Source organism: Rhinolophus ferrumequinum, chromosome 24, assembly GCF_004115265.2.
Source record: "Rhinolophus ferrumequinum isolate MPI-CBG mRhiFer1 chromosome 24, mRhiFer1_v1.p, whole genome shotgun sequence".
NCBI lineage: Eukaryota > Metazoa > Chordata > Mammalia > Chiroptera > Rhinolophidae > Rhinolophus > Rhinolophus ferrumequinum.
This window is the reverse complement of record NC_046307.1, coordinates 10,581,588-10,597,396: the sequence shown is the minus strand read 5'-3', so window position 1 is coordinate 10,597,396 and position 15,809 is coordinate 10,581,588. Positions and strand designations below refer to the sequence as shown.

General features: G+C 35.3%; 1 protein-coding gene across 2 annotated transcripts in view; it reads right to left on the bottom strand.

Annotated features, from left to right (window-relative positions):
- DDX46 (DEAD-box helicase 46) overlaps nt 1-15,809 on the bottom strand; it is a 38,739-nt gene that overhangs the window by 7,180 nt on the left and 15,750 nt on the right. The window contains exons 13-20 of one of the 2 annotated variants that reach the window (XM_033096555.1): nt 15,564-15,646; nt 10,612-10,776; nt 9,951-10,113; nt 6,883-7,076; nt 5,928-6,065; nt 5,020-5,169; nt 1,760-1,936; nt 133-351 (exon numbers count right to left, since the gene is read on the bottom strand). In XM_033096555.1, coding sequence (XP_032952446.1) covers nt 133-351; nt 1,760-1,936; nt 5,020-5,169; nt 5,928-6,065; nt 6,883-7,076; nt 9,951-10,113; nt 10,612-10,776; nt 15,564-15,646 — 1,289 coding nt within the window. The remainder of the gene's footprint in view (nt 1-132; nt 352-1,759; nt 1,937-5,019; nt 5,170-5,927; nt 6,066-6,882; nt 7,077-9,950; nt 10,114-10,611; nt 10,777-15,563; nt 15,647-15,809) is intronic. The other variant, XM_033096557.1, reaches the window with a different exon arrangement.

Sequence of the window (15,809 nt, the reverse complement as noted above, 5' to 3'; positions counted from 1 at the left end):
TCTCCCCCATCTAGATAAAAAAGTGAAGTAGCTCTTAAAATGTTCATGGTTTTTAAAGAGGGATTTTCACTCCTCAAGAAGCAAGAGTTTTTACTCCAAAACAGAAAAAAAAGGTTTAAAGTTGTGACTTGCCTGTGGGAAGTCATTGATCTCTAATTCTTCCTCATATCTCTTAAAAGATTCATTCTGTCCACCATCCTGTCTCTCCTCTTCTTGTTTCTCCAAAGGCACATAATTGAGCTTGGCATTGATCTTTTCAGCAAGTTGCTCTGCAATGGTTTTTGCAGATACAGTAGGAGCCAGGATGGTGCCACCTCTGAGAATTGCATTGGTGGCCTGTTGCATTACATCCTACAGTTAAAGAAGACCTACAGTCAAATCTCAAATGAAGGCAGAGACAAGATCAAGGACCCCACCCCAAATTATTCTCTGGAAAGGTACGAACTAAAAGTGTCTTTCTAACGTAGAATCCCACATATGTGCAATTTAGCAGTACATATTTAATATTGATAATGCGACATTTTTTCCTTACTTGGATGACAAAAGAACCTTCAACTCTGTATTAAAAGTTCTACTGAACATAGATAATTAGGTAACTCTTGATATCAAATATCAATATTCCTAAAACCATTTCTATGCTTTGTGGCTTCCAGGAGTTTTAGAATTAGAATCTTTGTCCACTACCACCAAGTTCCTCCTCTCTCCATGGCCCAAACCAATATTCAATAAATTATAGTAAATGACTTACTCAAAACCGTTTTGTCTTTTAATTTGAACTTAACTTTACTATATGCCTAACAGTGACAGAATTATTCTGTGGGTCGTACATGACTCATACCTCAAGCTTTTCCAACAACAGTGAAAAGTTACAGCTATTTGATTTCCCCAATAAACAGTTATTAACAGTAACAATCCCAGAGAATATTAGGTTAGGTACTGGACTCCCTGTTCTCAGAGGTGGCACAGGCTTGGGTAGAGTAAATAGTTCATGATAACTTACTGGCTAAACAAAATAGATGCAGAGACCTGAGGCTCCGACCCCTGGTTGTGGCTGCCTCACTCAATTAGCCTACTATGCTCTGGCTTGGTCAGCCCAGCTTAGGTGCTACAGACCTGAACCTATACAGCCAAATGGACAGAGGGCCTTACAGGTCCCCAAACTGTAAAAATCTTCAAAATGCTGTCAAAAATTAGCAAACTATGCTTTGGAAATGCTATGAAAATTTACCCTTAGTTAGAAATTAAGTTAAACACCTGAAACTAATAATAAAATTTTAAAAAAATAAGTTAAGATAAAGGCTCCAAGAGAAAGGAAACATGTAAAAATATTTAACACATTTTTCTACTGTTTTTAAAATCATGTTAGTTTGAGTCATGTAACTGGGTGTTTGTACTTCTAAGGAATTGCTTGTGTGCCCAATAACCCACCCAAAAAAAAGCACACCGAGAGAGAAAAAGAGAGCTATTTCTTTAAGATTCTGGTAAGCACAATCAGAATAGTACTTTATAAACCTCTCCGTGGCTAACGTGCTTAACGTTAGGCCTTCCAGAGTAGGCATTAGGACCTCAGTTAACCATACGAGAGTAACCATCCAAATCTAAGAATCAAATAATTCTGTATTCAGAATGATGTTAAACGCTCACTAACTCAGTGTCTAGTGAATTTGTTATTCACTTGTGCCGACATTAATTCCTGAAAAGCATTTAAATCAAAGAACTTACAGAAAGTACTGATTAAAACTCGGAACAAATTACTTAATACCTGAGACTCAATGCCCAAGTTCTTCTGAGCATTGATTCTAAGAGCCAGTCTCTTAGCGATTTCTAATTTCTCAGCATTTCCTGCAGTGGGAGCAGGAACACTAGATGTTCCAGGAGCAGCCATATCCTTCACTCTCTTCTTTGAATTAAACATGCTTTCAATTTGCTCATCAATCTAAACAAGGAAAAAAAAGTTATTAAAAATATCAATTTAGGTATGTCTACAAAAACTAATAAAGAATATTTATACCAAAATTCTAGAATCATACAGTTACGTTTACGTTAATTCAACCCCACAGATCAATAGGAAAATATATCAGCTATTCATTAAGGGTGACATATTTTATTTTTAAAAAAATCAGTTGTCTATGGTGAAAAAAAATAGGAAACAGAGATACAGTGTTGTATGAACCACTTATGCAGGCTCCGCGTGGTCCAGAAAATACATCCCAGTTCATCAATGGGGAACATGTGCTATCAAGACAGAGCAGCCAATATGATGCAGCTAAGATGCTCCAGAACTCAGATCTTGAGGCCAAATTACACTGCAATGAAAGAGGCTGAAGGGCAATAACTCAAGACCAGTGGACAATTAAAAACATAGTCAATGATTCTCAGGGGGAATGGTACATGTTCCTAAGACAAGACTCCCAAAATTCTCAACTCCTAAAATGCAACCAGATTTGCCTGAAAAACTGGGCAACAGAATCAGAAAAGATGGCTTTACTGCTTTATTCCTTTGAACCAAGAAAGGAAAAAAAGGAAGGCTGTTCCCCATCAAAGTAAGAGCAATGCTGAAAGCCTCTGCTCCCCAGGAATCGCGAGTCCTACTGTGACTGTGTAATCCCCAGGTTTGCCACATCTACCTCGTAAACCATTTGCATTTCCTTTCAAAGATGCCTTTTGCCCAACAATGACGACTGACATTGCCAACTAAAGAGATGCAAACCCCTTCATATACTCAAATTAGGCTAAAAAGGCCTTATCTTCTAAATCTCAAAAGCAAAGGAAATTTTGTTCAGGATTTAAAATTAATTAGGTTAACTTAAAAAGACCTTTTACTGCAGTAGAAATAATCAACTTAGCTTCTTTTTAAAACCTGTTATCTAATAAGGGGTTTTAGTTATCAACTACTTTTAAATTTAACATTTAACTGAGTAAAACTGTTTTAAATTAAACAGCATATGTGGCATTAAAATCCAAAACAAATGCATAAAATCAGAAATGGGGAATATGTATGGTGCTAGCTGACAGGGGTAACTTTACTTTTGACTTTATTCACTTCAGTTCTGTTCTGATTTTTTATCAAAATCATGTATTTTAACAACCAGGGAAATAACCAATATATGTCACTGTGAGACTTTAAAAAATGTTCAAAGTAACAACAACAAAAAAAAACCTGAGATGATTTAAAAACATGGCCACAAATACTTTTCCCTTCAAGAGATGAAGCCTGTCCTTGAGTATGGGATGGACTTAGTGACTTGCTTCTAAGACAGAATAAAGTGGAGGTGCTAGTGTGTGAATTCAGAGACGAGTATTAAAAGGCACTAAGTTTTCCTCTTTGCTCTCTTGGGTCACTCGCACTGGGGGAAGGCCGCTGCCGTGTTACGAAGACACACAGGCAGAGCAGTACAGGGCAGAAGCATTCTGCCAACATCAAAGTGAGGGAGTCACCTTGGAAGAAGGTGGTCCTGCATCAGTCAAGCCTTCGGATGACGGCAGCCTGGGACAACAGCTTAACTGCAACCTCATGAGACCCTGAGCCAGAACTACCTGGCTAAACTGCTCCTGATTCCTGACCCTCAGGAACTGTGAGATAATAAACGTTCGTTTTAATCTACTAAGTTTGGATTGATTTCTTACACCCTAACAGATAACCAAAATATTGATTAAGTTTTAAGCCAGTCTGGTATACTAGAAAAAATAGGCTTGGGTCAATAGGAGACTGGGGTTCTGGGCTTAACAGCCAGCGTGGTCGTGGGCCAAATACTGTTCCTGGGCCTCATTGTCCTCAAATGACAAGATCAGATTAAATTCTTGATTACCAAAATTGTGTTCTAAGGTTTAATAGGGGATGTCAAAAACATGTTATATGATCAAAGATCAAATATGTTGGAGGATTCCTGGGTTAAACAAAATTAAACAAGTTTCTTTAATTAAGGACTTTTCACATCCTTTGATACGCTAATACCACTAGTGGTATATACTAGGCAGATTTTCCAAAATTATTTTATAATGAAAACATCTTTTTCTAAACCTCAATCTCCTGGGGGTTTAGGGTTCCAAAGAATACTCTGTAAAACCTTCAGCTTGCTAAGTCCTCAGGGCTCCTCTTCACAAATAATTCCATAAGCTAAGAACATGGACTCTGAAATAAGAATGGAATGGATACAGATCCCAGCTCTTCCCCATAATCACTGTATAAATCTGAAAAGATTATTATTTCTTTAAGACTCAGTCACCTCAATTATAAAATGGGAATATTCTTGAGTTTCTACCTCATATGGCTATTGTAAGGAATAGAATAATCCCTGTGAAACACTTGCCACAGTACATGGCACTTAGTAGCGCTCAATAAATGTTGACTATTACTATCAGTAATAGTACCCTATGATGATTAAATTTAAAAGATAAAAAGCAACACTTGTACCAATGTTGTTGAAGATATGGGGAGTCAGGCGCTCTTACACACCACTAGAGTGCAAATTGGTATACTCACCTTGTTGGAGGACAGTCTGATAATGTTAAGACCAAATTAGATACACCCTTTGGCCTAGGATTTCCTTTTACATACTCATCCTCAAGACTGAATCTGATGAATGTGCAAAGTTAAATGTGCAAGGATGAGCAATGAAGTATAGTTTATGATAGTAAAGTACAGTATATTCCAAATGATATATAGAAATAACCCATATATTCAAAAACAAGGGTTTGATTCATTAAATGGTGGAACAGCCATATAATGAAATATTATGTGGCCACCAAGAATAATGTACTGAAATGGGAAGATTTCAACATAAGACCATTGCTGTAAAGAAGGTTATAAAGCAGCCTGATCTCATTGTTATGAAAATGAGAGACATAAATACGGCCACATGTGAACATATGTATGTATATACACAGAAAAAGGTTGGGAGGGGCACACCGAGATTTCCACTAATTGGTTATCTCAACAAGCAGATGGTTAAGAACTCCAGTACAAAAGGAACCACCGCTTCAATTGGCAAGAATGAAGCTTAGAACGACAACACTTACATCGACTGCAGCATCCTCATCATCTGAATCTTGCAGACCAAGAGCTGCTTTTTGTAATTTCTTCCTCTCATTAGCCAAAGCTTGTTCTGTTTCATCAAACTTGAATCCCTTACCAGAGAACCCACTACTCTTCTTAATTATTTTCCCTTCCTTTCAAGGAAAAACAAAAAAAAGTTAACTTCATAGTACAAAACTTCAATATGGCAATTAAATATTTTCCAAGGACTTTATGAAAATTAAATACTTTTCAAGGTGGTGTATGCCAATGTAATAAAAACACTTCATCTGCCACTTGAGAATAACTCTATGTAGACTTCTCAAAATACTAAACTGAAGTACAAGGAAGGATTTTGTTTTCATTCCTTTTTTCCCCTCTCCCTAAAGGGATAAATGAAAATAATCCCTTTAAGGTTTACAAGTATTAAATATGGAACACAATAATGATTTGCATAAAAATGGGACTTAAAGTGCGACAACATGGATGGACCTGGAATGTATTATGCTAAGCGAAATCAGTCAAATAAGACAAATAACATGTGGTCTTACTTATATGTGGAATCTGAAGAACAAAATAAATGAACAAACAAAACAGAAACAGACTCATAGAGAACAAAGTGATGGTTGCTGGATGGGAGGGGGACTGAGGGGGATGGGTAGAAAAGGTGATGGAATTAAGAAGTACAAATCAGCAGTTACAAAATAGTCACGATGTAAAGCATAGGGAATATAGTCAATAACACTGCAATAACTATGTATAGTTCCAGATGGGTACTAGACTACTTGGGGGAATTCACTTCATATATAAATATCCACCCACTATGCTGTACACCTGAAACTAACATAAAATAACATTGAATGTCAACTGTAATTGAAAATAAATTTTTTTAAATGGTATTTAAAAAACTCACAGCTTTCTGTTGATCTTTGAAATCACTCCAAAGTTTCTCTAGATCAGGAGGCACTGCAGTTCCTGACAATTCAAGAGCTTTAATGATGTCACCAGCATAGCGAGCTTGATCTTCTGTGATAAAAGTATATGCGTAACCCTAATGAATGATAAAAAGTGGATCTATTAGACACTAATAAGATGAATCCTAATTAGATCACAAAAAAGATAAAATCGAAACCATCCAATAAATCCTCTTAAGACTAACTCCATTGTTAAAGAATTTTAAAAACTTTAAGAGTCCTACTAAATTCTTTAATGATTCAAAGTAAAATATCTAGGCTTAATATTTAAAAATGAAATAAGCAAAACCAGAAAATTTCTAATTTCTTATGCATAAGTAGAAATACATATTTTACATAAATGCACAATTGCGTTGTCATACATATTAATGTCCTTTAATATAGTATTTTTATCTTTCCCTTTTTTGCTGGCATTCCCTTCCTCCACTGCCTACTGCAGCACTTTAACCCAGCTAACCTGTATCAACTTCTTAAAATGTAGCTTTCCATATTTAAGACCAATAAAAGATATAAAAACGTGTGTAACCATCTTGCAAACATGAAGTCTGCTCTGCTACATCACATCCTTGGGATTCTCTAAAGTCTAAGACTTCATGTGTCCTCAGCAGCTTTTTGGTTCAGGCAAGAGAAAGACTGGAGTTAGAAGTACAGGAATAGCAAACCACAATCAGCTTGCCAGCTTCACCAAATACTCTGCTCCTACCATTAAACTCTTATAAATAAATTTTAAAACATGGTTTAATATTTTACTTCAGGACTATCTAGTCACAGCAACTATTCCCCATAATCTGATGATTGAGGATTTTCAAAATGTCCCCATAACTCCTATTATCTACTCCTTAAAATACTAAAGCAACACGTATAGAAATCAAGATTTTAAAAAATTCTTTTTACTTTGTTGCCTGCTCTTCCAGTCCGTCCTGCTCTGTGCACATAATCCTCATAATGGTTGGGACAGCTGTAATTTACTACAAGAATCAGATGTTTCACATCTAGACCTCGAGCAGCAACAGAGGTGGCCACGAGAAGTTTGCAAGTCCCATTCTTAAAGTCATTTATGATGCTATCTCTGTCATATTGATCAATACCTGAAAGCAAATCAAACGTAAGAGTTGTAAAAGCACATATTCAAATTAACCTTTCCATTGCCTCTGACACTCAGAGAAAGAAGTTAAACACAGAGTAAAGAACAAATCCAACTTATACTGACTGACCACACATCCAATAACTACAGTATAGAAAACAAAACACTAAGGAAATTTAATAGCAAGATCAAAGTTTACTGCTATTAACTCATTTATGAATCTTCCCAATCTACCCGTGTTTGTCCCCTTTTTTGTGCGTAAATAAGGCTTGAAATTGCAGAAGCCCAATCTCAGAATCACTAACTTAAACCTGTTTTGGGAGCAATAAAAGGCAGGTACATTCAGCCTATACTAAGAAATGAGATCTTTCTCCTTCTTCTGTAGGTTATTTAAAGCCTTAATACTCAGTGTTGTCCAATGACCAGAAGCAGCATCACATGGGAGCTTGATGGAAATGCAGAATTTCAGACCCTACCCCAAACTACTGAATCAGATTCTGCATTTTAACAAGATACTTAGGTGATTATATAAGCACATTAAAGTTTGAGGTGCACTGGTTAAATTTACCCAATGGGATCTATCTTAAATATGTTACTCAAAGAGCCTCAGACTGAATGACAACACATAGCATAAAAAGCCAAAATGTTCTACTACAAGATGTGCCCAGGGCACAAATATATTTGATGACGGAGTACCCAGGAATCTCTAGTAATCAGAGAAAGGAATGGGATGAATTCTCAAACCTTAAAACTTATTTTTGCAGCAGGAGATACTCTAAGATTTCATACAAAATCTAATTTTAACATACAAAGAATATTTAGCATCTATGTATTTATTTTCATTTATATTACCTAAAATTTTAAATATACTCTATAAAGACTGAATTAAAGTATTTGGATCTTGTATCAAAGAAACTAGGACCAAATACTGTACTCAAAAATCTCATAAGAAAAATTAATGGAACTAATACCAATATAAATTTAACTTTATAATTAAAAGATACCAAAACCTGTACTTTAGCCTGAGGTATCCCAACTACTAACCCAACTGCACATATTTTATTCCATAGAATTGAATACGCTACCTGAAGCATATGGGATACCTGCCCAGCAACCATTAAGCCTCTTCTTTTTTAATATAACCCCAATTTTGTTCACATATTCAGCCAACACGTGGTCACATATATCAAATCAGAGATAAGCCTAATTCTCAGCCTTAGGAGGTAAATTAGGATTAGTGTAAAACAAGCCTTCTCAAACTTTGTGTTTAGAAAGCTTGAGATAGGTTGGTTTATACTAATACTCTTATATTCTTAATTAAATTACTTTATACTCAAATAAATTTATAAAGATGAGACCCAGAGAGCTTCAGTTTATTACAGGTCATCTCTATCAATAGTTAATGTATTACAAACTAGAACTGAGAAAATTTTTAAATACTTATTTAAAAATGATAAAACAATTATTTGTTAAACTAAAAGACATTTTTATGAAAAATAGCTTTACCAAAACAATAAAAAATAGTTTATTAAGAGATAAATGGAATTGTTTTATAATTTTGCAAATTTCTTTAATGTCTGGCTTAATAGAAGACAGTTGGAATCGCATGTCTTCCACACGCAATTTGTTTCAATATGACATGCCATGCAGTCTCTAGAAAACTATACTATACACTCATGACAGAATGAGTTTAAAAGGCAAATAACATCATGGAGTTATTACAGAAATTCTTTTGACTTCATGAACCCCCTGAAAGTGTAAGAGACCTTCAGGAGTCCCAGGACAATACTTTTTTAATTTTTATGAGTTTATTTAACCCAGGCCAACACTTTAAAAACCATTAATCATTCCCCTTGCCTATAAATGATTAAGGCATAAGCATGTGATGCAATTTTGACCTAAGAGATAAAAGTACAAACAGGGGATTATGGGAAAACATTTCCATGCTTATATAGAAAACACACATGTCCACTAATGTAGTTGAAGGTCTTATTTGACCAACCCTCCTCCAGATAACAACTATGAATTGTGGACAAAATATCAAAGACAACTACCTAAAGGCACTAGAGAGTGACTAAAAGCAGGCAGAAACTGGAAAGGAATTAACACTGGAAAGAACATAATGATACTGGTTGAGTTTACAGGATTTTATTTATTTAAAATTTCAGGATCTGAAATACTCAGGTAGGGAAGTCAAAACTTGAATAGAAACAGTCTTACTGACAAGAAACAGAAGAGAGAGTTCAGGACAAACTCAGGCCCAAAAAAGAAAAGATATAACCTGGAAGAACAGAGCAGGCACACTCGACTGGACATAAAAATGCTGCCCAAATATCTGATCCCGAAACTGCATACGCATGAAGCAGAATCCAAGCACCCCAGCTATGGCTAAAATAAACAGAGATTTCAGATGTTGCCCATTGCAAAAAAAGACCGGGTTTGGAATATGTGTCCAACCACGCTAATGTTCTATTTAAAAAACAAAACTACCAAATATACAAGTCCCATATATAGCATTTAACAATGCTGATGTTACAAAGAAATTAAAATGTTACTTTAACATTTCAATTAAAGCTCTAACATGAAATCATAAAAATCTCTAGGTAAGTGCTACAATGGAAGAGAATATAACATGAATCAGAAAATTTTAAGTTTAATTCCTACATTGGAATTTGGTCAAACCAATGTATTTGTTTTCTTATCTCATCTCTAAGATGGAATAATAATGCTTCCCCCCACTGAGCTGTTGTGAATAAAAACAGATAAATGATATAAAATTTAGTTCTAAATTAAGAACACAAAGTAAATAGTATAATTCAGAACACAGCCCAGTACTTGGCCAAGTTAAGTACGTGATAGATATTTCATTAAACATTACCTCCGTGAAGAGACATGCAAGGATAAGATGCTCTCATTAAATCTTTCAGAAGACCATCAGCATGTTCCTGCTTATCCACAAATATAATGACAGATCCTGCTTCTTGATAATGGCCCAGAAGCTCAAGTAACTTCAAGAATTTCTTTTCTTCTTCAATAACAATCTGAAAACACCAAATTCCATCAAATTAATAGAATGAAAATGCAAATACATCTCTTGAACAAAAATATTCATTTTATTTGTGGCAAATGGATATAAACGACAACATCTTGCTGCATAATATATATCATTAGGAAGCAGGAAAATGTTGATTTTAATTAGTAAACCAGTAAGACACAAAAAATTTTGTAACTTTCAGAGAACAAAAGACTTGCAAATGTGGACAAATGATCATCTGCTCTGCCTTTTAACTTCACAACCTATCAACCAAAGAATAAGATAGCTATGTGACATTTCTATCTACTGGCCCATCACTTATGGTGAAAGAAACTAAAAGAGCATTTTAAACAGTTCCAGGGAAAAGTATATTCAAGTGTTTCTGGTAAAATATTAAAGGCTATTTAATTTTAGAAATTATCTGCCTACATCACAATGATCCCAAAAGGCTCACACACTGCCTAAGCATCCAGGGAATTAGGGATTCCCTAAGGATTGTACACACCACTTGTTGCTCCACATCCGAGCAAACCACACTCCTGCCTCCAACCTGCACTTCAATGGGTTTACTCAGGATTCTGCGAGCCAAAGCCTCCATCGCTCTGGGGAAAGTAGCTGAAAACATAACTGTCTGTCGATCAGGACGGACATTATCCACAATGCGCATGACCTGAGAAAACATTAGAAATCAATATGATGAGTGTAGTCTCCCAAAATCATACAATGTTAAAATTACCAAGTAGAAGGAACTTTGAGAACACCCATTCAGTGACTTTTAAACTTGTTACCTAAGAATATTACAATTGATTTTACCCCATAATTTGCTCCTCTCACAACTTCCCTCTCCCAAGAAAGGACAACTCTAGCCATCCAGATGTTTTTAGGCAAAAAAATCTAGAAGTCATTTTTGACGACGCGTGTTCTTACTCATCTCACACCCAAGATATCAACAAATTCAGCAGTCTCAATCTTCAAACTGCATCTAGGACACAACCACTCTCCATTTGGTATCACTTTTTTTTCCTTCACTTATTCAACACTTACTCACATTTTATTGAGCAACCATTATGTGCCAGGCATTGTTCTAAGTGCTTGAAATATACAATAAAAACAGACAAAAACTTGTCTTCCTGGAGCATATATTCTAAAGAGGTAGACAGATAAATATATTATGTGTCAAATGGCAGTAAGAACTACAGAAACAAACAGAACATAGACATCCTGTTGAGAGGGTGGGATGCAGATACCAACTGCCTCCGTGTCTATGGAGCCACGGAGGAATCGGGAAGTCCTAGGATTCTTGTGGTGACTGGTATAAACAAGAAAAAAAAGACGAAATAATGATTTCAAGGTAGGTTGTGGTGAGTGGTTAGAAACTGGGAAGGGTGAAGAACTTTCCAAGAGTATAAAGAATTCTAGGACCACATTTTCACTCTAATCAAAGATGATGTGAATTCTGAAAAAGGGACAGTTCTACTCGAGGCACTTGGAAATCCTGGGTTCCTGACCCACACCTCAACCGTATCTCATCTGGTTTATTTCAACTGTCTCCTAACAGGTCTCCAGCCCAATCTGAAATCTATTCTCCACCTAGCAGCCAGAAAGATTGCTTTAAAACATACGCCAGTGCTCTCAGTTAAAAGATTATTGGTCGAACACATGCATTTACTTCTCTTCCTTTGAAAAACCCTGTAAAAATGTAACAATACAGGGATTGTTTTTTAAAAATGTACAAACCAACAAAGACAAAATAAGACAGGAGAAGGTAGCAACAACATTTTGATTAAGCGGTACCTGACTTAGCAGACCCAAGTAAACTAAATACTAAAGTGAGAACAAACTAGATTTTCGAGGGTCACTCTTTACCACCTGACCTCTACATAAATTTGAGTTAATTTAAGTCCTCTTTAATGTTTTCTAATAAAGTTCCATAATTTTCTACAGATATATCTTACACATCTTTTGTCAAGGTTTAGTGTTTTTATGCTTTTATAAATTATGTTTTTTAAAATACATTTTCTAACTTACTAGGAAAAAGAATGTAGTAAATTATTTTGTTTACTGACTTTGTGTCCAGAACTTCACTATTCTCTTATCAATTCTAATTATTTATCCAGAGATTATTTTGAGTCTTCTACAAAGATAATCATATCACCTGCAAATAACAGATGTTTCTTCCTTTCCAAACATTATACCCTTTACATGCTTACTGTGCTAGGACATCCTGTAAAATGCAGAACTTTAAGTATTTTACTTTGCTTCTTATGTTAACAGTTTCAATATTTCACCAGCGAGTATGTTTTCTATAGGCTTTTTTGGAAGATACTCTTTATTAGATAAGAGAGGTTCCTGACGAATCTTAGTGTGTTGAATTTTTAAATCATGAAATTTTATCAAATGCCCTTTCTACATCATTTGAGACAATGGTATGGTTTTTTCCTCCATTCTAATAATAGGATGGATTATATTACTTGATTTTTTGAATTTCAAACCAGCCTTACATCCAAAGATACTAACTTCAATATGATTTATTATCTATTTTAAGCATTGCTATATTTGGTTTCCCGATATATTTTTTAGGGTTTTTGCATCGTTGTACATAAAAACTATCTTAACTTGATGTTAATATCAGTATTATATTGACTATAAAGTGGAATAGGAACTATGGGAAAATTTGAGTTTCTTAAAAAGTTAAGCAGAAATTATAATCAAATACACCAATTCTACACCTTGGTATCTACCCAAGGGAAATGAAGACATAAACCCTCACAAAGACTCGAATGGAAATGTTCACAGCAGCATTATTCATAATAGCCAAAAAGTGGAATAATACAAATGTTCATCAAGTGGTTAATGGATAAAAAAAATATGACATGTATCCAAATGATGGAATACTAACTACTCAGCAATAAAAGGAATTAAATATTGGAACATGCTATGACATGGATGAACCTCAAACACATTATGCTAAGGGAAATAAGCTAGATGTATACAGCACGATTCCATTTATATGACAGTCCAGAAAAGGCAAATCTATAAAGACAGAAAGCAGATTAGTGGCTGCCTTCGGCAGGATTGGAAACAGGAAATGACTGAAGATGGGCGCAAGGCATCTTTCTGATGATGGAAATGTTCCAAAACTGGGTTGTCGTGCTGGCTGCACAAATCTGTATGTATACTAACAACTAGGTAAAGTATATGGTACATAATTAGACCTTAATAGAGCTCTTTTAATAATAAAAGATTACAATGATCTTATAAATTGGTGAGTATTCCCTCTTTTTTATACTTTGAAATAAGGTATGACTAGGAATATAATTATTCATTCCTTGAATGCCTGGTAGAACTTGCTAGTGAAAAATAGGAACTAGTGTTTTCCTTGATTTCTTTAATAAATGTAAGACTATTTTAGCATTCTCATCCTTGAGTCTGTTTAAAGCTTTCAAATTCACTGGTATACACAAAAAGAAAAAAGAAACATGGAGAAAACAGACTCTGCAAGGAGATGAAAATTTTAAGAAACTACTATCAGTATGCAGAGAAACTTATGAAATTTCTGCATCTATGAAACAAGAACAGGATGCCACTTAAAATTAATATTCAGAGGAAAGAAAACACATTTTAGAAATCAACACTATAAAAGCAGAATCCAAAAATTCAATAGAAAAGTTGAAAGCTTAGAGTTTAGAAAATCTGGAGGAATAATGCTGCCTGCAAACTTTTCTCGAGATAAAAGTGTGTAGATTGGCTTCACATGGGAGTGCCTTTACTTGCTAAACATCTATAAATAGTGCTCCATTGGGGCGGCCGGTTAGCTCAGTTGGTTAGAGCGTGGTGCTCTTAACAAGGTTGCCAGTTCGATCCCCACATGGGCCATTGTGAGCTGTGCCCTCCGCAACTAGATTGAAACAACTACTTGACTTGGAGCTGATGGGTCCTGGAAAAACACACTTGAAATAAATTAAAAAGTTTAAAAAAAAAAAATAGTGCTCCATGGCACTGAACTCACACCCAGCATTTTTCTAATCGCCTCTATAGCTCACAAAATAATCATTAATCTACAATTTCTTCAACAGGTTTTCAGTGATTAATAAATTACTGAGTATTTCTCCCTCGTGTACTCATGTATTATGTAGATGCATGTACTTAGGGCAAGCGATGATTCACACTTGGTTATCAATAGGAAATGTTTTGACCTCATTCTGGAAAAACTTAACTGACTTATCAGAGAGGCCCTATCAGACCTATATAGAGGTGTAAGTAGGCTCTGTACCTACCTTAAGCATTATCATAAAATCTAAGATTTCCCATGACTGGGAGGACATTAAAGGGCACCTAGTTCCACCTTCCATCTGATTCTTAAAATTCCCTCTACTCTTTCCACATAATGGACCCCTTCCCTCTATTCAAACACAACTATAGAGCATATTCAGTATCTGCCCCCACCCACAAAGTAACCTGTTCCATCTCCAAATAATGCTTATCTAGTCCTTTTACAAATTACGCTCAGACCAAGCTCCCTGTATGTTCCCCACTGGGTCCCAGTTCTACTCCTTCGGACCCAAAGGATAAATTCAATGCTTCTTTCAAGAGAGAGACTTTTTTCAAAGTGTTAAAGGATGCTATTATCAAGTCCTCTACTACAAGCTAAATATTCCTCGCTCCTTTAACTGTTTCTCACATGGTTCAACTGTTACCATAATCCTGTTTACTTTCTTTTGAGCTCCTCTGTCATTTAGAATGTAATCCTTTAAACACAGTACATGCACTATTATATGACAGGCAATACATTTTTGGAGAATACATGAATAACTGAAAAGAATGAACATGACTTTAATCTTATCCCTTTCCAACACCTCATTTCTACTACTGTAGCGTGCAATAACAAAAGTGTTTTGGGCATCCACAGCACATTAACAACTCAATTCACACTGTTCTTGTTAAGAAAAATTTCTACCCCCTTTTAACATGTGTTTCTCTACATTTACATCACTGAAATTTTGTATTTGAGTAAATAGTATGTATGAGGAATATAAAAGTCTAAGCTAGCCAGTTGCTTTGGGCTTCAGTTTTTCCATGTGGAGAATATAAACAACCTGTGTATCTAGATCATGACCTCTGTATTGTTTCATAAAGGCATGAATTAAAGCAATTTATTTGGAAGTACAAGAAAACTACAAAATATGAAAAGCTCAAGCTTCTATTATTAGCATTCCAAATCTACTTTTACCAATGATGGGTTTAGATGGCTAAGGAAAGCCTGCACAAGTAACTCCTGAATAAGTTTTATGGGGAAGTAAAAACATAAATATCTATTTCAATTCCATATGGCCCCAAACTGCTATATCATCACACAACAGAATTGTGAGAATTTCAGAAACCACACAAATATTTCAATCTCATGGCAGCTACAAGGTCTATTTTACAGTACAAAACACTAATGAATTTAATGATTACCTGTGGTTCAAAACCCATGTCAAACATTCTGTCTGCTTCATCTAAAACAACATACGTCACTCGTCGAAGATTTGTGACCCGACCTAAGATGAGGGGAAAAAACAGACAGAAAGAAAACTAAAAATCAGTCACAATTCATTTTATGGCTACCAAGAACATTAAAAAACTGTAAAGGGAACTAAAATGCCTGACTTAACCAGAGGGGTAAGTTAGGTATCTTTAAACAGTGAAAAGAAATTTTGGTCT